This window comes from Leopardus geoffroyi, chromosome B3 (assembly GCF_018350155.1).
Source record: "Leopardus geoffroyi isolate Oge1 chromosome B3, O.geoffroyi_Oge1_pat1.0, whole genome shotgun sequence".
NCBI classification, from domain to species: domain Eukaryota; kingdom Metazoa; phylum Chordata; class Mammalia; order Carnivora; family Felidae; genus Leopardus; species Leopardus geoffroyi.
Window position 1 is genome coordinate 50,102,719 of NC_059337.1, and position 25,668 is coordinate 50,128,386.

Genomic DNA, 25,668 nt, shown 5'->3' on the forward strand with positions numbered 1-25,668 from the left:
AAACTCTTTCAACAGTTCAATACAAACTCTTTAAAAGAATTAAGGCTTTGCAGGAAGAAATTTTGTGTGAATTGTATTCCTGTTCCCCAGTGTTCAATACTACCTCATCTCCTTTCTGTTGTATACACATTACTAGGCTGTTTTTCCTCCTGTTCAACTCATCAGTGTTAGAGTTCCATTATTTGCTTATCTAAACAAGTGCAGATCAGGGAGGATGATCAGTCCCTGGCCTTCATCTACACAGGTCCCAAATTTTGGTCATTGGACTGGTGGGTTTCATGTCCTGAAGGTTTTTTCAGAACAATCTTTTAATAAATGCAAACACCATCACTATATCTATGAAAAGAAAGAAAGAAAGAAAAGAAAGAAAGCAAGCAAGCTTCATTTCCAAGGAAAACAGTTCAACTTGAGCTCTTGGTTCCTTGTTTTGGCTTCTGCTCAAATATCCCTTTCTGTCTTCATTCCCCTTCATCATTATCTTCATGACCCCATTCTATAAATGTACTCAAACACTTTGTTAAAATAAAAAATAGAATACAAAGACCAACTTATTTAGTACTAGCTTCTCATTGATAGCTTGCTAATATCTTTTCTTCTCTTGACCATCAAACTGTTCACAGCATAAATGTAAAACTTACAGCTTCCTTATTTCTTAAATATTGATCTCCTCTAGTGTAGTTTCTGCTCTGGACGCTCCACTGAAATGTTCATGTATACATCACCAGTGGTTTCTTAATAGTGATCTCCAATGACTATTCAACCTACTCAGCCTGCATTCACTCTTGCTTTCTCAAGCTCTTCTTCCTTATTTCTCTAGAGACTACCTTCTCTTAGCTCTCCTATTTTTCTGCCTATCATTTGTCTCTCTTTTGATGACTTTTCTTCCTCTATATACTCCTTAGAAATAAGTGTTCTTCAATTCTCCCTTCCTCGTCTCCTTTTTTTTCCCCACTCAATCTCTCTTGAGCAATCACATCCATGCCTATGTCTTCAGTTCCCACCCCTGTGTTAACAACCCCCCAAATCTCTATCTACAGCTTTAACAGGATGCCTGAGCATCATGTCTACATTCCCACATTGCCTATTTGGCCTTTTCTACTTGGATGACCTAAATGTCAGCATATCAAAAATGAACGTATTACCTGTCCATCCTTATGTCTAAAATTTTATTGATACCATACCGTTAAGGCAGAAATGTGAAAACCATCTTTGACCCTTCTTTGCCTTCTACCTTCCATATTCACTTGGATACCAAATATGACTGATAACATCTCAAATATTTTCTCCATCTGTCCTATCCTCTTCAATTTTTGATGCAGAATTATCCTCATGTAGACTCGAATGCAATCATTTCCACATTGTGTTCTTGTTTTCTCTTTTATTCCATCCTCCTAACTATTCCTAGAGTGGTTTTAATAAAGACCAAATCTGCTGGCCCCACTAGTTGGGTTCAACAAGGGAAGTGCTTCAAGTAATTTATCACAATCTTATCTGGGCTATGTTTTTTTTGTTGTTGTTAAATATCATTTCTCCCCAACCCTCCTATTTGGCCAGAATTTATACATCCTAAAATGGCTAGCTCAACTTAAAATATATGATTGAGAAATCACTGAACATTCCTTACTGAATCCAGCAGGAAATTACTCTCCTTGGAATGTCCTAAATCACTTTGCTGAGCTATGGTATTCAGCATGGGTATTGTGGAATGCTGTGTGAAATTTAAAAACATGTATGGTGTTCTGTATTGTAAAAAAAAAAAAAAAAAAAAAGAAAAAAAGAAAGAAAGAAAGAAAGGAAGGAAGGAAGGAAGGAAGGAAGGAAGGAAGGAAGGAAGGAAGGAAGAAAAAAGAATTGTGCCCCAGGTCCACCAATGGTACACTGTCTTTTGTTTCCTTTTTTATTCCTGTTAGGAAAGAAGCTCCCCAAGAACTTATAAGACCATTTTAAGAGATAGACTATGACATTTTCTTTATGCCATTCAGATTTGCATGAACTGTTATGCTAGAGTATCATTAGTTATATAAATTCATGCCTCTAACTTCTTCGCTTCGAAAGTTGAACATCAGTAGCTGTCTCGCATCCTAATTAGAGAGTATGCAGTAAATCCAACTGTCATTGTGCTTCAAATCAACTGAATGCCTTTGAGATATGTTAAGTTAGGTTCTTCAGCCTAGACAACTGAAGGGGAAAAAAAAGCCTTTCCTTTATTCCTGTACTTTTAAGAAAAAATGATACCTTCAGACCTCCTATGAGTGACAAGATCCATTCTTTTCTCTTAAACATTTTTTTCCTCTTCACCTACAACACATAGACTAAACCTCTACTCCATGGGTTTATAACAAGTGTCCTTATAACTGCCGAATTTTAGAACTAGAATGAGCTTCAGAAGCCATATAGTACAATTCCCTTTTACAAGTGGAAAAACCAAGGCGTGGACAATGTGCCATGCTTCATGATATATTTTGGGGACATATGAGGACTGAGAAGCAGCAGTCTAAGAAGCCATATTTTTTTAAAGAAATTCTCTTCTGCAAATGCTCATTAAAAATTAAACAAGTACAATAACTTGATTGAGAAGGAACACTGGGCTTATTAGCTCCATCTATTGGCTGACTAACCATGAATATGGACAGAGTAAGATTAAGTCAGGAGAAGAAAGGAGGCACAAAATTTATGTTCAGAATTTATTCTATAAAAAATGCCTTTTTGCCCTGTTTCACTCTGTCTTTCCCATTCTGCTACTCACATTAGGGAATCCATTCACCCATTAGGCACTGTGAACACAGTCTGTTCAATCAACTGAACTGAGTACCTGTTGAACATCAGTCCACGGAGACAGAATTCCCTCAGTGAGCCATTTGCATGAAGTGCCTGAGGTCCCTTTCAATCAAGTAGGAGAAGAAGGGGGATTGGCTGGGTTAGAGAAGTAAATTTTCCTAGTTTGCATTGATTTATGGGTTGTGAAGGCAAGCATAAACAGTCAAAGAGGATCACAAGACAATAAAATAGGTCTATTATAGAAACTGGCAGTTAAGCTCTATTTTTTTTCTCCCTCCTGGCTGTGGCTTGAATTCTCTCTCAAGTTCTCTTAAGGTTCAGAGACAGGTTAGTTTAAATAAAGACTTGATGGCACAGAGGCGACCCTATGATTTCTTGGGAATGCTCTGGGGAATGAGGTTAACAAGCAGTACCCGCCTGAGTTTTTATTTCATCCTGACATGGGTCACCCACCCAGAAACTTCTCAACCTAATAGATGGCACCTTTTCTTCATTTCACAAGCTTAGCAGTTAGCTGAATTTTACTTGGTAGCAGTGCTAGATTCTTAATCATACTTACTAAATCACCTCAATGCAATTTGCCCCTCTGGCCCTCATTAGTCTTTTAATTTTCTATTAAGTCCAATTTGTTAACTGCAATCATAGAGATGGTTCAGAGGAGAAAGAAAGCAGGCAATAGCTGCATGCCACCAAAATAAAACGCCACTACTTCAAACATTCAGTTCCCCTTGTTATCTGCTGCCATAAAACTAAAAATAGCTGCTTGCTTTTACCGAATTCAGCCAAATGACATCCCACCTTGGAGCTCTATTTCCACATGAAGAGGCTAGGAGTTTCACTTTATTCTTTGAATTGTTGCAGGAGAAGATTTAACAATTACAGCTTTCATTTAAAGGATATTTTCACATTTGCAAATTTCACATTTGGGGAGGAGGTTCCACTCCCAAACTTTATTACTTTATTTGTTCTAACTTCACTAATAAACTTCCTGTCTCAACTACTGCCCTACAGATTCAGTAACTATAAGTGGCAACAATAGACCCTTCTACCAAATAGAAAAAAAATCTTTGCAAATTGCTTTAGAAAACAATTTTAGAACTAAAAGGAAGAGATGACTAATGTAAATTGTTTATTTTACTATCTAAGACGTCTGATACATATTTTATAATTTACTTTGTAATGGCTGGAAAAGAGATGAAAACAGTACACCGATTCTCACTAATGTATTAACTAGTGAGTGGTATCTCTATTTACATTAAGGACAAAAGGTGAGACACATCAGAAACCTGAACATAAAGCTCAGCCTCCGTACAACCACACCTTTCGATGGGGTTACATATAAAATGTAAGCATAAAGTCTAGAATGTTTTTAAAAATTCTGAGTATTTGTTTATTATTGCAAATTGGTCACCTATGTTTTTGGATCACTGCATTCCTTAATACAAACATTTGCCTGTACCATTGCATGCTGTGTCTGGATCCATTCCAACATGTCGAGTCCTCTGTGTTCTCCAGATTCAAAACATATTAAGTAGGTCAGTGAGGTGTGTGGCACAGATAAGACAAAGGAGGCTCTGAGCCATTTCCTAATTACCTGGTTGCTGTTCTAAGAGCACAGAGCCATAATTCTCAAAATGTGGTCCCCTGAGCAGAAGCGTTAGCATCATCTGGGAATCTGTTAGGAATGCAGGTCATCAGGCTCCACCCAAGACCTTCAGAATCAAAAAGTCTGGGGATGGAATTCAGCAACGTGTGTTTTAACCAGCTACCCAGGTAGTTCTGATGCATGCTGAAGTTACAGAAGTACTAGTGTGAAGCATTATTTCCTTTAAAGCAGTGCTATTCAATCCCCTGTTGCCAGCAAGTATAATTTTGAAAGGATAATGCTAAGTAAAATATGATAGGGGTTAATTTCCGTCCTCTCTGGTGGGGATTTGCTTAGCTGAAGACTAAGTCCTTACAGCTAATCGGTTTTACAGTGAATTTCAATCAGCAACATGCATTATACTTTGAGTCAGATGCAGTTTCTAACTCATCAAATTCATCATTAAACAGTGGAAAAGGATATAGACAAGGCTTTCCTGAAACAAAAGAATAGTTACATTGCTCATTAAAATACACACATGTTTAGGATAGGTGGCGTTATGTTTCAGATTCCATGGCCCTGTTCAGGAAAGTTTACCACAGTGAAATGAGTCAAGAGATTCAGTTATTTTTGAGACATAGCAATGAAAATATTACCAATGTATCTAATTAGTCTGCTTTGTGGCCAGCAGAGTAAGAGAATATAGCTAAGGAAACAAATGCCTTTATTCCCCCTCTCTTAATGATGGCTGACTTCTAGCATCTGAAGTACTGTCAGTAAGTTAGCAGGCTTATGGATAATTATGGATTCTACCACTCAGGACAATTGCACCAATGCAATATCATGAAGGAGTAATGCCTCTTCTGCTTACACAGCACAGTCATAATTTTCTAAATCAATTACTACAAGTTCTCCAGAGTTTCATAACCCATATCTTATGGCTTCCTGAAATGAAATGAAATTTCAGATCATCTGATTTTCTTTTTCATGTATTTATACAAATTAGATTGCAGGGCAAGGAAATGCAACCCAGTCCTTCTTGTAGGTGAGGGCAATATATTTTTATGAAAAAATAAATACAGGGTCTATATTTATTTCAAATCGCTCTGAGCTGAGTTATACTCATAAAATAATTAAGCTATTAAAATAATGTAAACCAAAGTATATGTGTTTTCTTTTGAGGTATTTCAGCTATTAGAGAATAATAAAATGATCATTCACCAATAATGAAAATAAGTACCTGACATTCTGATAATCATTTTGCTGTTACTGTGTTACAAAGGGACCGATAATGCAGTATGGGGATTGTGGTACACATAATTTAACTTCTAGCTCAAGTCAATCCATACTGCGGGTTGGCTACTCTATTTTAGTATAGTGTGTCCCAAAACAATATGCACATGAAAGAATCACATGACATGCTTTATTAAAAAGAAAACAGACTCTGGGCCTCATTCTTAAGGTTACGTTTGCTTCATGGCTTGTGTGACTTACTATATTTTTTATATTCTCTACAGTAACAACAAAGTTGTTATGCCAAAACATGCTCTTAATTTTTATGCAAGGAAGCATGGCAGAAAGTCACAATAGAGGAGAAAAAATTTAGCGGTTTGCTTTTCTTTTTCTTTCTAAGTAGGGCACTAGGAAAAAAAAAACCGATGTGCCCACATGGTCTCTGGGGTATTGTGCAGGCAGGCAGTAATGGTGTCTACACAAGAACTGCTTTTGGAGCCACTGACAACAGCATCATGCCAAGACTGTCAGAATGTCAGGTCATGTTTCAAACTGGGACCCCATTAAGCCAATGTTTTTTTACACGTAGAAAAAGGTTTTAAACATTATTTCCATCTCCAGAGGGAAAAGAGGCTGATCCTGGACAGAGAGCGCAGCTGCGCTGCCCCTACAGTGGTGGGGCTAAAGCGGCAGAGAGCTGCAGCATCATGCAGTGGGGCGTGCGGGCGGCGGGCACTTTGCAGACGGTATGAGACGCAAGCCATGCCGCTGCTAGGAGCCAGCTAATGAACACAGAGTAAACCATTTTGAGCAAGTGCACAATCATTAATCATTTGCTAATTAAGAGTTTTTGTAGCAAGAAGTGCACATCCTAGCACAGGTGGTAGGGGACAAACTATAAGAAACTCCTAAAAAGAGCTAGACAGGGAAGCTTCCCTTAGCAAGACCAGTCCCGGTGTTATGACCAGTTCCACTGTGAGAGGAAGACTGGCGTCAGTACACAATGCATTACCTTTAAAGGCCACTGAGCATGCCCATATTAAGTGCTGTATAAACTTCTCATAGTGAAGGGTAAATTGTCATTCTCAGTAAAATCCTCTTTATCTTTGTAACAGCTCCAAGTTAAGGAGCCCATTTAGATAGTGCCCTATGTAGCTAACTGGATTGGAAGGGCTCTGCCTATAATTTTGAGATTCTGGTGCCCAAAGGAGGCTGAGTGTAGCAACTAGCAACTCTAACATAAATCTGCAGAATGACGATTCTTTCTCTCCTTTCTCTCTGGAGGCTGAATGTTACACCCACACTTGGGTTGAGGTCTTGCTCCCTCCTGACATCTCATCAATACCAATGGCAATGCTAACACTTTTTTTTTGTAACAGATGATGAGGTGAAAATGGAAAATAATAAGATAATAAGAAATTGTTCTTAGAAAGGAGACAGAATATCAAAAGATGATAAGGAGAGGGAGGGAAGGGATGGATAATATTTAAATGCAGGAAAAGAAAAGAACTAGGGTCCATGCTGTTCTCCTAAAAAATTACATTGTTAGAAACTAGATATTCATCCCATTCACTTAATTGATTTTTCCCTTTAAATTATGTATGAGGAGTTTAGCATCTGGCCTTGCAAGAGTGATAAAGGTAGAAGGCACCAACCTCAGTATTTCCATCTTCATTATGTTCTCCAGTAAGAAGAGTTGTGTGATTTAGCTATAGAGTTGTAGCTAAATTTATAATGTGAAACCGGTACATTTCAAATTGGCAATTTTATGTGGAGTAAAGAATCCATTCTTGTTTGGTGTACAAGGTGCCCCATAACATTTTTGGTTAGCGCGTGGCTTGGCCCACATAGCTTCCTTAAGTACAGGTCTGATCTGTCTTGTTAATATTCAGTCAGCAGTATATGACTCACATTAGAATCCAACCATGGAATAGTAAGGAAATAGAAGTAGCATTAGGATAAATTCCTGGAAATATGGCATTTTAAATATAACTTTATCCTTACATGATATGTGGTCTTAAAAATTCAGTAAAAGACGACAGAATTCCGCACCCCCCCCCCCCCCGCAAGAAATCAGTCATTTCTTCACGATGCTTCTAACAGTAAGTGAACTTAAACTCTGAATATAAAACATCACTAAAATTAAAACGGCAGTCTCCAGCTATGATCCTCAATTGCTTGTGTTCACCTAATTCAGCAAAATAATTCAAAAGCGAGATGGATGCCCTCATACTGTGCAAAAGGCACTAACACACGATAGGGAATGGAGTCTTATTTTATACAAAATAAACTGATACTGTGGTTTAAAAATCAGAGTTCATTTTTGAACTATTCCATCTTTGCATGCATATCCTAGTGCTTCTGATTTGTAGGCTGCTAAGCAGCAAGTTCAGTTTTCAAAAGACTGAGTGTCTAAGATAGCAAAAAAAGGGAGGGAAACGTACAAATGTCTCCATGGGGTTAAAAGCAACATCACATGTGAAGAAGCCCAATGTTAAAAGAAGCATTTTCAGCCTTGTACATTTAGAAATAAAAGGGATCTTTGCTTTGAAGTCCAAACTTGCTTCACGTACATCTCTGACCCTTACCTCAATAAGGAACACTGTAACTAAAATCCTCAACAGAAATATCTCTACATTCTAGTGCCAGCTGCATGAACCTTTCCCTCTCAGCATCAACTCTGGTCCCCAAGTCCCTGGATGCTCATGTCGGTGTGTGAAAGGAAAGACCGTGGCAAAAGCAGGAGGCAGGTGCACAACTACTATTTCACTGTCTGCTTGATCCAAATGAGCGAATGAGAATAAATAAGAAGTGCAATGGTCTTTAGGTCTGGGGGGAAACAGCCAGAAAAGGGTAAGATGCTTACTATCACAAACCTCATAAAAGAATCTTTCTCCTTCCTTCTTCTGCTCAGGGAAATGCAAGTCAAAGATGTTGGACAAAGACACGACACATTACAGACACAGCACACAACACATTTTGACAGATTTTTAGATGTGAACAATAAACTGATGCATCAAAACCACTAGGGCCACAAAGCACATTTCAGAGCAAACAGTGATATCAGGTTGACATTGTGCAATATGGTGAAAAAAAATCCGCAGTTTGTAGAATTTTACAGATCATTAGCATATATAGATTTGTGTGTATAGCACTCTCTCTGTATACACACTACAAAAGGCTACTGACCATCTCCCCCCTCCCCTTCACACTTCTAATGCATCACTCAAATATTCTGTTGTGTATAATGGTCACCTTATTGTTAATGATATTTTAGATTACCGGCCATGTCCTCTTCTGCTGTTAACCCATGTAAAAAACTTGATTATGACACTTTCCATAGCAAAGAGCTGTGCTGCTAATGATCTCTAAATAGACATTTGGCAAATGCAGGCATAAAAATATACCCACCTCTTTCCCTCCCATGGATTCAAACATTTTTTCCAGCTGGACCCGCAATTGTTGAATATTGTTCATCAATATACAGGGCTTGAAGTAAAGCAAACAACAAAAAAGATGGTGTGAGCATCTTTTATACATGAAATTATTGAATGAGTTTACCTTAAATGTGATATATATACAATCATCACTGAAGTATTGTATCTGGCAAAGAGAATAATTCTGCTATTTTGATTATACTTCTTAAGAGTCAAGAATGGAAGAGGGAAATATTACCACTTTGGGGAATGCAATTTAATAATATATCAGACAATAAACTATTGGGGACTTAATTACTAATCTTTCTTTTCCTCTTAATATTGAGCCAAATTCTCTTTTAAAGATTTACTTTAAAAAAAGGTATCGAAATTGTGGTTTATATACACAATGGAATACTACGTGGCAATGAGAAAGAATGAAATATGGCCTTTTGTAGCAATGTGGATGGAACTGGAGAGTGTGATGCTAAATGAAGTAAGTCATACAGAGAAAGACAGATACCATATGTTTTCACTCTTATGTGGATCCTGAGAAACTTAACAGAAGACCATGGGGGAGGGGAAGGAAAAAAAAGGTTAGAGAGGGAGGGAGCCAAACCATAAGAGACTCTTAAAAACTGAGAACAAACTGAGGGTTGATGGAGGGTGGGAAGGAAGAGAGGATGGGTGAGGGGCATTGAGGAGGGCACCTGTTAGGATGAGCATTGGGTGTTGTATGGAAACCAATTTGGCAATAAATTTCATATTAAAAAAATAAAAAAATAAAATAAATAAATAAAAAAACCTTATTCTCAAATTCTGACACTCTAAAAAAAAAGAAAAAAAAAAGAAAAGATATCAGTTTAACGTTTCCATTATTTCGCCATTTAAAAAACAAAATCACCATCTGAATTTTAAAAATCCAAGGGGGAGGGGCGCCTGGGTGGCTCACCCGGTTAAGCGGCCGACTTCGGCTCAGGTCATGATCTCGAGGTCCGTGAGTTTGAGCCCCTAGTCAGGCTCTGTGCTGACAGTTCAGAGCCTGGAGCCTGTTTCAGATTCTGTGTCTCCCTCTCTCTGACCCTCCCCCGTTCATGCTCTGTCTCTCTGTCTCAAAAATAAACATTAAAAAAAAGTTTAAAAAAAAATTCCAAGGGGGAAAAAGAAAAAAAAAAGACACCTTTAATAGATTCTCTTTGGCTATAGACAAAGTCCACACATTGGTATTCAAGGCCCTTAGTTATCTGGCTCCAAATTAGGTTTTCCTTCCCATCTCTGTCTACCACAGGTAACTTTCCCCTCTAAGCAGCTTTTCTCCCCAAAACACCTGTGCTTTCTGGACTCCAACTTGGCTTAGCATGTGGCCTCTTCAGTTCCACCTCTTTGCCTATTTGAATCATATCCATCATTCCAGATTTGAGCTTCCTTTTCCCACACTATATCCTGTTGTCACTCACTTGACATTTGTTTTATTTAACTTTATATTGCTTTTCACTGTCTCACCCACTGACCTTAAATGCACCGTACATGCTACTGTGTCCTCTGCTTTTTCTTACTCCCAAAGTACTGCACAGAGCCTTACACAGAATATATGTTTAAAAATGTTTTTGACTCCATGTTTCCAGGCAGGCAGAAATATACAATAACATAAAGATGGAGGGCTCTGTGACAGGACTAGATGTGGCCTTAGAATAATAGGAGTTAATTTATAATTGGAAAATAGAATTCAGAATAGTTATAGAATAATTTAATATTTGTCGCATACTGATTCTGAAAAGCCAGTTGACTGGGGGGAGGAAAACAGTGAAAGAAAGGAAAGTGGATATATCTTCCAAGTTGCTGGGAAATGAGCCAATAAAGAATTAGATGCATATAAAGGACTTACAGGACATCAGAGAGGTGTTAGCACTCCTCAGTGGAAAGATTTTATTAATGCTGTAACCACATTACTGACCTTTGAAAAACTTTCTACTTGATTCTTAAAGTGACCACATTCTAACTTCAATTAATGAAAACAATTTTAAACTTTGATTCTCTTCCCTTAATTCTGGTCACATAAGTATTGTATGTCTCTCACACAGATATTTGAGATCCATGTGTCATAGATTCTGTTCAGTAAGCTGAACCACAATGTTCCACCAATGATTCTGATCCCATCAGATGTGACTGAGAGCCACTTGATCTAGGCTTATCCTTTCCACTACATGCATAGTCAAAATTTTTCGGGGATTCGGCATCTTGACCCTAAGGCAACAAACTGAATCTCCACTTAGGGCCAGAATCATTGGGATTTTCTTTTTTTCTTTTCTTTTCCCTTCCTTTCTTTCATTTTTTTTTTTTTTTTTTTTTTTTTTTTTTTTTTTTTAAATTGCAGAGGGGGAAGATTTGGCTTGAATCTGGCCATCTTACCAGGGAGGAAATGAAGGTCAAAAAAAAAAAAAAAAAAAAAAAAAAGACCATGACACTTATTGAGAAGCAGGAAGAGTAGATGGGTAAAAGGTTGTATCACCCTGCTCCCCATGGGTCTAAGTTAACTAGGTGGTCTCTTCTCTGATTATTTGATATTGGCATTCAAGCTTATCTTTTTTGGCACATATAATAGTACTTTAGTAATAGTTGTATGAGCACAAACCAACCTCCAAGCCTTTTTATATGACCATTTCCAATGGAAAAGAACAACTAAGAAACAAATGGACTGTGTGCTCACTTAGCATGGATTGCTATTGGTGTCAGGTAAGGCTACATTAAAAAAAAAAAGATTCAGTTATTCAGAGAGAGATAAAAATAAATATGAGACTCTCCTCTTTCATTAAGCTTTCTCTGACTTTGAAATGTCCAATTATCAATTTTATTGAATCAATTTACCAAATCACTACTGAGACCTGAATCTAACTTACAGCTAATCTGGAAACAGCTTTCATTTTAAGCACCTCCATGGTCACTGAAAACAAAACAAAACAGCTAACATGTACAGGAAAGGGAACATTAACCCAATTCAGAGGTATCATTTGTTGATGAGTTTAGTTAGATAAAAGAACCTATGTTCAAGTTGTAATCTTTTTATTTGTATATAATTTGACTTTTCCCCTAAAAATATCATAATGCATTTCATCTAGAACAAAGTTAGGAACCTTAACTACAGTGAATATGAAAGTTAGTTATGTTGGGACTATGGCCATTTCTACATCACTTAAAGGGTGTTTCTGAGCTGAAAAAGATTTTCAAAAATATTCAAAATAAAGTAATTCTGATTTATATATGTTGTGTTGCTGTATTTTGGAGTACAGGGACAACAGATTAAAAAACTTATGATCCATTTTCAATTTAAAACAAAGTTCTAACTTAAAAAAATTTAGAAAAAATTATTCTGTCATTTTAACTATCTAACATTCTAACATTTTAACTATCATCTTTAATTCTGACCCCTGGGAAAGCATGTTATGGTTATCTCTTAAAGGATGTCTCTATTTTTTTTTTTTTTTTTTTAGAGAGAGAGAGAGAGAGAGAGAGAGAGTGCAAGCAGGGAAGAGGGCAGAAGGAGAGAGAGAGAGAGATTGAGAGAATCTTAAGCAGTCTCCATGCTCAGTGCTGAGCCTGACACGGGGCTTGATTCCAAGACCCTGGGATCATGACCTGAACAAAAATGAAGAGTCAGACACTCAACTAAGCCACCGAGGTGCTCCTGGATGTCCCTCTTTAAAAGTTTCTAGATCAATTTGCAGAAGAAATAGGTATATGGGCATAAATATACTGAGGGGGGAAAAAACAACTTATGATGTTCTTGATATTGAAAGAAACCTATAATAGTTCTATGCACATGCATAAATGTACAAATGAACCTCTTCAATTTATCTCAGCTGAAAGCATAACTAAGCAGGTAATTGCCGTTCTTTCACGGAAAAGCGAAAATGATGTTTGGCATTTGAATGAGAGTCTAAGACTTATTAAGATACCAGGAACTAGGAAAGAAAAGCATTGAGGAAAAAAGTTCTTGTGCTGTAATATTTGCAAGAGTATTTATTCTCTTTCTTTATAAATACTTGATTTTGAAAAGTATAAAATATACAGACAAAATACAAGTAATAATAAACATTGATTTATGATTTTTTTCTCCAATGTTTTTAAAAATAAAATATACTATAGAATGTTACCTCATAATACAGTGAAAGTCTGCAGGAGTCCTTAAGGCTAATTTTCTTTTCTGAATGACAAGAATTATCCTTGGTAATTCATAGCTACCTTTCAAAATGTTCAACTGGCTATCCTAATATAATCAGAATTTTTTTCTGAAATTACCTGGCACTGTTTTTTATTTTCATCATAATATATTTCAAATGCATTATAAATTTAATTATAAATATATGCCTTGAGTAAATCAATATCTTGCCTATTAGAGTATTTATAATCAATGGCAGTTAGAAATCACTGCTGGATATGTGGGAATTTTCATAAAATTTCCAGGCAGCATAAAAATTTAAGAGAAAGAAGTTATCTTCTGGGACCCTCAAGAACCATTAAGACTGACATATTAATGAGCTGTCAGCCAGAGATCAATGAGGTTTCAGTGGGAATTCTATTTGAGGTTCGCCTGATAGTGGGAACTAATTTTTTAAGGGGGGGGGACTGGTTTTCCTCTTTAAAAATCTAGTACTAACTTTTGTAATATATTTTTTCAGTGTTCAAAAAAATTCCTATAATGTTGCCATTATATTTCTCCTAATATTACATATGGTGAATAGGAAAGATTTCACCTTCCACCATAGAATAAACACAGATTATCCTCTAAATCACTTTAGTTTATCTTACTTCCCTTTGTGCTTTTTATTAAGGTGCACTGCTGGTTTGAATTTATAAAGATTTTCTCAATCATCCAAAAAATAAAAGGCTAAGTTAATAACTTGGAGTAGAAATCAGAATCATTTCTTACTTTAACTATCTTTCTCAATTTATTTGAAAACCAAAAGATAAATAATACTCACTTTGGTACTGGAGGCCAAACTACTCTGTTTGTGTTGATCTAAACAACTTTTTAATTCCTAGTTTAATGTTTTATGATTATGTGGGTTTTTAATTGTTTATGTGAATCTTGTTCCTCACGATCATGGAAAACCACAAGTTGGCTGACCTTGAGATGCTCTTAACCTTTCACTGATTCTGTAATGTAACCAGTTCAGGACTCCTAGAGAAGTTTTCGAATTGTTTCTAGAGATCCCTTATTACCTATTATCCTTGAAAACAGAAAGCAAACAGGAATTTCTCCTGCTTACTTATTAGTTTAAAAAAGTACATCTCAATGGGATAACATGAAGGCAGGGTTTTACTTACCACATTTTCCTTATCGCAGTATGAACTGAAATCACTCGATACAATCGCAGCATACTGAAGCAGTACTTTATTGATAGTCTGGGGAAAGAATTGTAAAATGTACCCAGTTATGCACACACTACCCAGTTTACTGCTAATCAGGCCAACTTTTCTTTTTCAGCGACAATGGAGCCATAAGCAGTGATTAAAATTATGCCCTTGCCAAAAGAAGCATCTCAGACTTTTACGTTTAGATGAGAATTTGTGGTATTTCTGAGTACCTGTGAAAGATAATCCACATGAATTAATTCAATTGTAATATAATCTCTCTAGCATAAAATTCTTTTTTCTTAAAGATTTTATTTTTAAGTAATCTCTATACCCATTGTGGGGCTCAAACTCATGACCTGAGACCAAGAGTCACATGCTCCACTGACTGAGCCAGCCAGGTGCCCCATAAAATTCTTTATTTGTAACTTAACTAAATACTCCAAAGATATACGATTTTGTGACAACCTCCTCTATGATTGGATGCTTATTACTTAATGACAATAACACTCCTCCCCTCAGGCCCCAAACAACCTGCCTTATGCTTTGACTCCTTCCTCATGGTTTCTAGTTGCTACACCCCTCTCACTCTTATCACACATACATATACCATGCCCAAAGTCTCTGTGCTGGTCATTTTCTCAACTTTCTACCATGTTTCTAAATACCTTCTACAATTATAAGTGGGATCACAGCATTCCTGTGCAAGTCACTTAGCAATGGATATTTTCAGTAATTTTCTATAAGGAGCCTTACTAATATCAAAGACCACCTATGGAAACCTAAAACTTCAGCTTTTGTTGTATCACACTATTTCAATACACTTAACTTAATTTACTAAATTATTTATTGACAAATTATTTTCTAAAAAATGTCCCATTTTTGCCTTCTTTCTGTCCTCTTCATCCTAATTCCACATTTTCCTTCTCCATTTAATAAATGTTTCTCAGCTTAAGGATGCCCTCTGCTTCCACTAATTATGCAAAAATAAGGAAAAACAAACACATTTTGTTAAATTTTATTTCAGTTACTCAAAGATATATTGATGCATTTGTATCCTACTTTTACTCACATAGCTTGAATTATCCTAAGCCAAATGTGGACATGATTTTCTTAGGAGAGAATGCAATAATAATTATAGATATATACTATCTCTTCTTATAGAAAAGGACAGCTTTTCTTTTTTGTGCAATATATTAATCTGAATTTTCTTTGCATGGCTCAAAATAACTCAGGAAACACCCTAAACATCTCTCCTTCAACTCAACTCCTTAATCTATAAACCTGAATTCAAATGGAACTATGAACTTGTTTTACGGATGTTTAAGACCATAGTGAAAACCTGAAATTAGGGGAAACACGCAGAAAGAAAATTGATATTTTGTGGAAGTACAAAGCATGTTGATAATAAGCGTCAATTTAAATAGACAGTTGGTCTTGGAAAATATAAAATCTTACGAAGTGGGAGACAAATAGATCTAGGAAAACAGATGGCTGATCAGACTGAAGCATCTTCCAAATGCAGCTGTTCAAATTTTACTCTATATATAATGCTGAAAATGACTTTGGGACTTACCTAAAAAGTACTAATTCTCTGTACATACGAACACTGCTTTCAATTTGCAGGTTCTAATGATTGTACAAGCGCTAAGAATCATTTCACTGTGATATAAAAACAAAGCAAAGTCTGAATTGAGGATCTTGTTGCAACTCAGAGACTATAACTTGCGCCAGATAAAGTTTGGAGAGGGGAATCCAGATATTCAATTCAGAGTATTCTCAAGGTATCCCCCATGGTCTGACATTTGACTCTTCTCTATGGGAAAGCCCTAGTCTGTTGAATTCCCACTTGGGGACAACTGATCCTAGGATCTTATATCTACTAACCTACAGATGCCAATGGTTAGCAAATGAGAAGGGGCTGTGGGTAAGGCCAAGAGCTCAGCCATGTAGTATATGGTGTAGGGCCTTGTGCCCATAGGAGTTGTAGATACACTGGCTATAACAATATCTACTTCTTTATTAATGTACAAAGTATACCTGAAGGACAGGCTTCATGTACATTTTAGAGGCAACTTAAATTTCAATTCTAATTCATTCAACAAAATAAAACCTTATCAGGTATTAATTTTTTAATACTAGTAAGCAGTTACATGTGACATACTTTCCTAAGACACATCTCCAGCTGTATCACAAGCTTTGCCTAGGAGCTTGCTGGAAGTGCCAGTTCTCTGGTACTACTCCAGGTCTACTGAATCAGCAATTCTGGTGTTTATTAATAAGCCTTCAAGGTGATTCTGCTGCAAGCTAAAGTTTGAAAACCACAGTCCTAACTAACGTAGAGTAGGGTGTAGGTGAACTCTTCAGAGAGAACCTGGTGATGGAAGGTGTACCTAGCAAAGCCTGGAAGACAGAACTTCCTTCTGACTGTGTGAATTTAGTTCAGGATTTTATCTTTATGGGACTCTTGAGGCTTCAGAAATGGGGACAGCAGAGAGAGAGGCAAGAGTCTAACAGAAGCTGTTTCCATTCTGTTCTATAATAAAATACAGTTTATATGAAGACAGAGTCATGAGGTGTAGATGATTCTCTTATGGATGCAGTAAAGGAATTGCCATTCAAAGAGCTCCAGATGAAATAAAATGAAATTCTAATAGGATTGTGGCAATGAAGCTAGGGATTCTCTACATTTAAAGGATCAGACAGGATTATCCAAATATCTCCCATCTGCAATCTGCTCTCATTTGACATGCAGCTACTGGTATTACTAAGTGAGATAGTGATCAATTACTCAAAGTCATTATGATCTCCTGAGCTAATGGCATGCTCTTGAAATGGGCTAAATATCCTGCAAACACCACCAGTAGGTCCATCTAGGGTATTACTCTTGCAATCAGTAAGATAAGAGCCCTGGTTCAAAATCCATCTTTTCCGCCCCACTTTAGTTATGGAACATTCAGGATTAGAACAATGCATGGAGGATAAGAAGTATGCTATCTAGTAAGTGACATCAGAAATGTCACTTCAGTGATTTACAGCACTGTATTTTAATGCATGCAGCGTAAGATAGAATCCAGAGAGTTGCCTAGGTTTGGCTCAGAGGTTGAAAATAAATGGTGAGTTGCTGCTTTCCAACTTATCAATTGATTTGTGATGATACCAGATTGTGGAGGTAGTATTGCTCAGTGGTTACAAGCACTTTATCCATACCATTTCTAGGTGGGTGCCTTGTTTGAGTTACTGAAACTTTCTAAGCTTGTTTCATCACTGGAATGATTAGGAAAAATAATAGTATCTGTGTCATGAGGTTGTAGTGAAGAATAAGCAAGACATAATATGTAAAGTGATAAGTACATAGTGATGGTCAATTAATTATCATCAGTAAGTTTGAAAATTAGGATTACATTCCCCAAGAACAAGGAATACGTGTGTCTCATTCACCATAGTGTCTCTAGTCCCTGGAAACTCAATAAAAACAAAAACAAAAACAAAAACCAGCCAGAATCATAGCCAAAAGTCAACATTCGTTGGTTTGTTTTTAATAATGAAGATATTGCTTCATATCTCTTTTTTTTAATTAAACTGCTCATATTTACCAAGAGCAGCAATATAGCCATAGAAATGTTCTCTGCCCACGTGCACTCTTTGCCGGTCATCAGAGCTATGAAATGTGAAGCATCTCTTTGGTATATTCAGTTTTACATATGCTTTCATAAGAACAAATCATTCCTTTAAATCCCACTTTAGAAGGCTCAGTCTTCCCAAATGTTTGCTGTGATCATTTTTGATGTCTTTTCTCTGGGAGGTTTAAATCAATATAAGTTCCAGGAAGAGGAGATGATTTCAATATTCTGACACAAGGATCCTAATTCTAAGAAGGATAGGGTTTTTAAGACCAGTGGTCACATGTAATGAAAGAACACCAATTCTAATAGTCTGACATGGCTGTGAAATACCTAATTATATTAACCATAAAGTCCCAGTTTTCATTTTTATGATTTTTAAAAATCATTCCAACAAAATAGAATTTATTTTTCAATGAAATTACCCATTTCTACTTTCCCAGAAAAGGTTTATTTTCTCACATTATTTCCTCATGATAATAATTGGGTAGTTTTGAATTTACATGGATTGAACAAATTTTAGTTATGTAAATTTTTTTTTATTGTGCCAAAAAAACCTCACATTTCCTCAGTGACACATGGAGCCTAATTCTTTTCTCCTCACTTCAGAGAATGTGTTTTCCTGTGTGTGATTCTAACATAACTCTCTTTGTAATCTCCCACTTCTTTATACTTTCCTCCAGCCCACTTGCTTATACCTTGGGCAGTCTAAACACGGCTGGGTGCAGCTTCACAGCTGCAGAAAGGTCAAAACTACCAAGGAGCGGAGGGTGGTCTGAGGCCCAAGGCCTTGACCCCTAGTGGAGCTTTCATTCTGCTCTCGATACTTACATGCTTCCGGCTTACATAACCTGCTACATGACCACTCTGAGGGTGAATCCTAGTTACCTTTCTCATAGAGTGCACAATTACAATAGCATGTTACCAAATATATTAGCTCTGAGATTATTAAACTCTCAAATGACCCTTCTTCCACAAGTCCCACAGAGTTCCAAGAATAGCAGGTGACACACTTTTTTCTACAGTATCCCTAATGACCCCCTTTCATTCTTCTCTTGGCAGGCACCCAAAATGCAGCTGTTCATCGAGAAAGGACTTTCTTAGAGAATTTTTTTAGAGTAATTCTCCCGCAGAGCTTACTGCAGATTTTACCACGCTGGGAGGTTGAAATCAGCTGCTACCAACAGTTTCCTCTAGAGATGACCAAGAGAAATGATTTTTAGCTATTATCATTAAAAGCAGGAGATTACTTTAGCCTACCTAATTAACAGATGAAGACTAGAGTTCAAAATACTTGGTGGGACACAAATAATGTAATACAGTTTAGGCTGACAGTTTATGTACCTAAAAGTCTTCACTGGCATCTCATTTTCTTTCCTTCCTTCCTTCCATCCTTTCTTCTTCTCTTTCTCGTTCCTTCCTTCCTTTCTTTCTTGCATCTATCTACCTAACTACCTACCTACCTACCTATATATCTCACAGCTCCTACTTTCTACTAAAAGAAGTTTGGCCACTTTGCCCGTTCTTCAAGACTTCTTACAATGAGGACCTAAGCTTCCAATTCTAGTTCCATCAGCTCTCTATGAGTCCTATGTTCTCTCTTCTTTGGGATCTCTCAGGCTAGAATCCCAATCACAGAATGACAGAGGGTGACAAAGACTCTTTCCTTGACCAAACTCCAGCCAGCCTCCTCTGAGCCCTCTTCTCAACCAGCCCTCAACCTTGGCATCAAGACTTGAACAGAACAGTAACTGTTTCTAGCAGTTCAAAGGCACCTCTCTGGGATGATCCGAGGGCCCCTTGAAGTGCCTACCTGAGAAAACTAGCTAGTGTCTTTATAAGAAAAGCAAATTTGGGTACACAAATAAACACCAGGGGTGCATGTGCACAGAAGAAGGATCCCATGAGGACCCATTAAGAAGGCTGACATCCCTGAGCCAAGGAGAGAAGCTTCAGAAGAAACTAAATCTGCTGATATCTTGATCTCAGTCAGACCTCTAGCCTCCAGAACTGTAAAAAAAAATAACGTTTCTCTTTTTAAGCCATGATTCTGTGGTATTTAATTATGGCAGCCCTTACAAATTAATATATCTTAGATATTATATAATTTAACTGAGTTTTGGCATTCCTTTATTTTTTAACATGTCAAAGCTGTATATTTGTTTATATATATATGTGGAGAAAGAAATCTTAAGAGTATGTAATCTGATCAAAATCAATCTGTCAACTAAGAAAACTACATTTCATAAAAATGGAATGAATGGCTCAGACTCATACCACAGTTATTGGCTGATTTGAAATGAGAACTCTGTTTTCATGACTCCAAGTCTTATAGACTTTTCATTGTAGTATAGGGTCCGTTAAAAATACTTGCAATTTAAATATGAAATGCCAAGGCTCATTTTCAGCTAAGAAGCACCATATCTGGAATAATTTTGCCATCCATAGTAGTTCCCTCAATGGTATGAACAACTGAATCACTAATGTGAATAACAGATTTTTAAAGATGATAAATTTATATTTAATAAACAAAAAGGGCAGAAAGAAAGTCAGATGACAAGCCTGGAAACAGAACCTATTGGTACTAGAATTAGAAATTCAACGGGGCGCCTGGGTGGCTCAGTCGGTTAAGCATCTGACTTCAGCTCAGGTCATGATCTCGCGGTCCGTGGGTTCGAGCCCCGCATCGGGCTCTGTGCTGACAGCTCAGAGCCTGGAGCCTGTTTCAGATTCTGTGTCTCCCTCTCTCTGACCCTCCCCCATTCATGCTCTGTCTCTCTCTGTCTCAAAAATAAATAAATGTTAAAAAAAAAATTTTTTTAAAGAAATTCAATTGGGGTAGTAGTGTCAAAGAAGAGTAATACTACAAACAACAATAGCATTTGTCAAATTCTATGTGAGAAAATAATAAATGCCACCATCTCAGAAAAGAAAGGATGCACTCCATTTAACCCACCTTTGCAAATCTTCTCATTAAGTGAGATAATGCTTCAGGATTAGGGCACTCCAGTTTCTTAATAATCTCAAAGCTCTGGTTAAGCTGAGCAAAGACATCAACCACAGAACAAGAGAAGAGGGCATGATCAGACGTCTGCTGGAACTGAAGGGAGAGAAGGCGATACCATTCCAATAAGCACATTAGAGGGACTGTGGAAAGAGTCAAATCACGTAAATAAGTGAATCTCCTATACCATGTATCTTCATCTCATATGCCTTCATTTCCCATTTAATAAAATGCTTACCCATTTCAAAATCATTCATCTCCTTTCCTGGAAAAGTATCAGAACTAATATTAGAGACAGGCTCCTATTAATTGGTTTTTCCATTTCTACATTGAGGGACTAGTTCTCTCATTCCCCATAGATACAAAGATGGGTTAGCCAGCCTATTGTGGCTCAAGACTTTTAAGTTGTTCCGGAGGGATTTGGAGGGTGTCTCCTCCTAATCTTGAAATCCTGGAAAGCTTTCAGGACCAGGAAGTTTTGTTTAAGCTTGGTGAACTTGTAGACCCAGATCAATTCAAGAGGTAAAGGAATCCTGGAAGCAAAAGGGTAATTTTTTTTTTTAATTTAAACAATTCCCTAGAGTTTCTAGCAGCCCTTAAAAGTTGTGTTTTACATTTATTTTGGTCATTAGAGGATTAAAATAAAATTAATTAATAACAATGAGCCTAACAATCCCCGTTACGTTACAAGTGAATAGTGTGAAAGAGTATTGACAAAAAGTAATCTTAAACTAATTTAAACTTACCCCATCTTTTTTGTCTCTTCCTAGTGCTCCATGAAGAAACTCCATTGATACATCTTCATTTTCATCTAGCCACTGCATGACAAAAGGCTCAAACCACCTAAAAAAAAAAATAATAATGTTACATACCATAAAAGATGTCATTTGCACATAATTAACAGTGAATACTGCTCTTTCCTTACATGAGAGTAATTCAGGACCTAAAATCTCTTTTCATTCCCTTTTTTGTAGTTCTGTCTCCTGGAGACCTTTAGCTTTACGTCATCAAACACATACATCCCTGTTTATTTACTTTCATTGTCTATCTCTTTCTTAGCTCTTCCCATGGTTTTTAAAATAAGCTTAGTTCCCAATCCCCACCCTACAATTCCCTTTATAATTCAAAATTTTATAAAATGTCAGTCATGTGTGCTGTGTCCCCTATTATGCCATTCTCTCACTTTTTAGTACTTTACTGTTGGGCTTCCGCCCATACTGACTATTTATTTTCCTTTTTTTTTTTTTAAACGTTTATTTATTTTTGAGACAGAGCATGAACGGGGGAGGGTCAGAGAGAGAGAGAGGGAGACACAGAATGGGAAACAGGCTCCAGGCTCTGAGCTGTCAGCACAGAGCCCGACGCGGGGCTCGAACTCACAAACTGTGAGATCATGACCTGAGCCGAAGTTGGACGCTCAACCGACTGAGCCACCCAGGCGCCCCTATTTATTTTCCTTTAACTCATCCTGGGTGCTCACCTCTGACTTGTGATCTGTAATCCATCCGCAGTTGGGGTTTGTGAATGGTCAAAGTTTCAAAGTTCTTTTCTCCATGTGGAGGTGCAAGTGCAAAGCATCTTCTATGTTAGAAGATAATCCTTCTCCCTGCTGCCTTTAATTGGCATCATTGGTGCATATCAGGTAATGGCATATGTGGGTTTGTCTCTAGACTACTTTGTCCTATTGGTCTATTTGTCATACACTAACACCACTTCGTTTAATAGCTGTACCTTTTGATTAAGTCTTCATAACTAATAGTGCAGCTCTCAAGGTTTTTTTTTTTTTTTTTTTTTTCTTCCTTCGCCTTCAAGATTATCTTGGCTATTCCTAGTCCTTTGTATTTCTGTACTCATTTTTTGATTGAATTTGTCAATTTGCACAAAAATATCTGCTGAAATTTTTAATGGGACTGCATTAAGTCAATAAGTCTATAAGTCATTGGGGGGAGAATTACTATCTGTACAGTAATACACCTTTTAGGAACATTGTGTATATTATTTAAGTTCATCTTAAATGTCTCTTAGTAACATGTCTCTAAGTAACACATTCTAGAAGTAGAAGGCTTGCACATCTTTCATCACCATTTGTTTCTCATGATTTTAATATTATTTAAATGGTAAGCTTTATATGTAATTTTTTAATTGCCCGTGGGTATTATATAGAAACTTAATTAACTTTTACATAGACTTGTTCTCTTTTTAATTCTATTAGTTACCCTGTAGTTTCTTTTGGGTTATCTAGATGCACAATTATGTCATACACAGATATTGACAGCATTAATATATGCTTTTGCAATCATTCTATTTTTTCTATTTCTTTCTTGTCTTATTGTATTATATAGCACTTTTAGTACAATGTTAAATAAAGGTGATGTTATCAGCTCTCAGTGTCATTTTTTTTTTTATCTCAGGGGGAAACTTTCAAAATACTGTCAATAAGCATAATGTTTGGAGAGGAAGGGAATCAAGATGACAGAGTAGGAAGATCCTGAGCTTGTGTCCTCTCACAGGCACACCAAAATCTATAATTATGTATACAACTATCTCAGAGAATGAAGTGAAGAATAACAGAACAGATATTATCTGTTAGCCACAAGGAGACAGCTAAGACAGGTGGAGAGGTGGTCTAGTCAGGACTGATGCCTGTCAGTGTAATGACCCACAAGAGGAAGGGATACTGTAACTGTCCCTCCCTGAGGAATAAGGGGTCTGAGACCCACATTAGGCTCCATAGCCCAGACAACCTCACCAGGAAAATGAGCACCCATAATATGTCTTTGGAAACCAGAAGGGCTTATATCCAGAAAAGCCAGAGAGCAACAGAAAATGGAAACTCTACTCTTAAAGGACATGCACTCAATCTCACTTACTTTGAGTCCCAGCACAGAGGCAGCACTTTGAAAAGCACCTGGGCTACCTGTGAAGGAGTTTCATTGACTAATTTTACAGCATGTGACAGAAGAGTGAGGATCTGTTGGAATATTCCCTGGGAAGAGAAGCCTGGCGGACACCATTTCCTTTTCACTTCTCTTCTATTTAGTTGACCTAGCCCTGGTGGGCACCTTTTCTGACACTCTCCATCTACTGCACCCAGTGCCCGACCCTGCAGAATCCCCGCCTAATCCCCTGCACTGGCCTGGCTCTCCTCCCAAGTGGTTTCCCACACTGCCACATATGGCAGGAGACTTCAACCAGTTGTGGGGCCCCTTCCAAGCAACCCCCTGCCCCACCACACATGGTGGCCAGCACTGGGGTTCCCTCAAGCAATGCTGCCTAGGTTTGGGCGCATGCCAATGCAATAGAGCACCTGTGACAGTAGTAGCCAGACCTCATAGCCAGTCAGACCTCACAGTCAGCCACACCACAGGAGACCAGATATGGAAGCAACCTAAGTGTCCATGGATAAATGAACAGATAAAGATGTGGATGGGGCGCCTGGGTGGCGCAGTCGGTTAAGCGTCCGACTTCAGCCAGGTCACGATCTCGCGGTCAGTGAGTTCAAGCCCCGCGTCGGGCTCTGGGCTGATGGCTCAGAGCCTGGAGCCTGTTTCCGATTCTGTGTCTCCCTCTCTCTCTGCCCCTCCCCCGTTCATGCTCTGTCTCTCTCTGTCCCCAAAAAAATAAATAAACGTTGAAAAAAAAAAAAAGATGTGGTACAGATATATAATGGAATATTATCAGCCATAATAAAAAAATGAAATCTTGCCACTTGTAACAACACCCCCAGAGGGTGTAATACTAAGTGAAATAAGTTAGATGAAAAAACACAGACGCCATATGATTTCACTTATGTGTGAAATATAAAAACACCAAACCAACATGCAAAAGAGAAATCAATTCACTGATACAGAGAACAATCTTGCAGTTGCCAGAAGTGAGGAAAGGGGAGGGATGTGTGAAATAGAGGAAGGGGGTTGAGAGGTACAAACTTTCAGTTATAAACTAAGTAACACATGGAAATACAATATACTGTATAGGAAACATAATAATATTGTAACAATTTTGCATGGTGACAGATAGTAGCTAGATATATGGTGATCAATTTGTAATGTATATAATGTTGAACAAGTACCTTGTACTCCTGTTTGTCGACTACATTTCAATTGAAAAATAGGCACAATGTTTGTATAGTTGTTTCTCTTTTGAAAGAGTGTGTCTTTATTATATTAAGATAGTTCCCTTCTATTTTTAACTTCTAGGAGAATTTTACAATAAACCGGTCTTGTATTTTATTAAATTATTATTTTGTGTCCAGTGTAAGGACTGTAGGGATTTTCTCTTTCATTCCTTAAATGTGGTGAATTGCATTCATTACTTTTAAAATGTGAAACCAATCTTGTATTTCAGGAATAAATACTTCTTGGTCATGCTATGTTAGTCTTTTTATAAACTACTGCATTCTATTGGCTATGCTATTTATTTTTTAAATGTATGCTCAGAGAGAAATTGTTCTTTAATTATATGTCATATTTTCAATAAGTTTTAGTAGGTGAAAATATGCTGAACTCAACAAATTATTTGAGAAGTTTTCCTGCCTTTTCTGGAAGAGTTTGTGTAAGATTGGTGACATTCTTCTTTAAATAGTTGGAAGAATTCCATTTGGAGCCTTCTGCACCTGGAGTTTTTGTTGTATGATTTTAAACTATGGATTCAAATTTTAAAACTTATGGGCCTATT

At 37.2% G+C, this 25,668-nt stretch overlaps 1 protein-coding gene across 6 annotated transcripts in view; it reads right to left on the reverse strand.

Moving 5' to 3' along the window:
- The window catches only part of UNC13C (unc-13 homolog C), a 611,894-nt gene that overhangs the window by 104,686 nt on the left and 481,540 nt on the right, over positions 1-25,668 (reverse strand). For 3 of the 6 annotated variants that reach the window (XM_045449689.1, XM_045449688.1, XM_045449690.1), the window contains 5 exons: positions 21,738-21,834; positions 20,944-21,087; positions 14,338-14,415; positions 9,008-9,085; positions 8,473-8,502 (listed from right to left, as the gene is read on the reverse strand). In XM_045449689.1, the coding sequence (XP_045305645.1) occupies positions 8,473-8,502; positions 9,008-9,085; positions 14,338-14,415; positions 20,944-21,087; positions 21,738-21,834 (427 nt within the window). The remainder of the gene's footprint in view (positions 1-8,472; positions 8,503-9,007; positions 9,086-14,337; positions 14,416-20,943; positions 21,088-21,737; positions 21,835-25,668) is intronic. The other 3 variants (XM_045449693.1, XM_045449692.1, XM_045449691.1) reach the window with 1 other exon arrangement.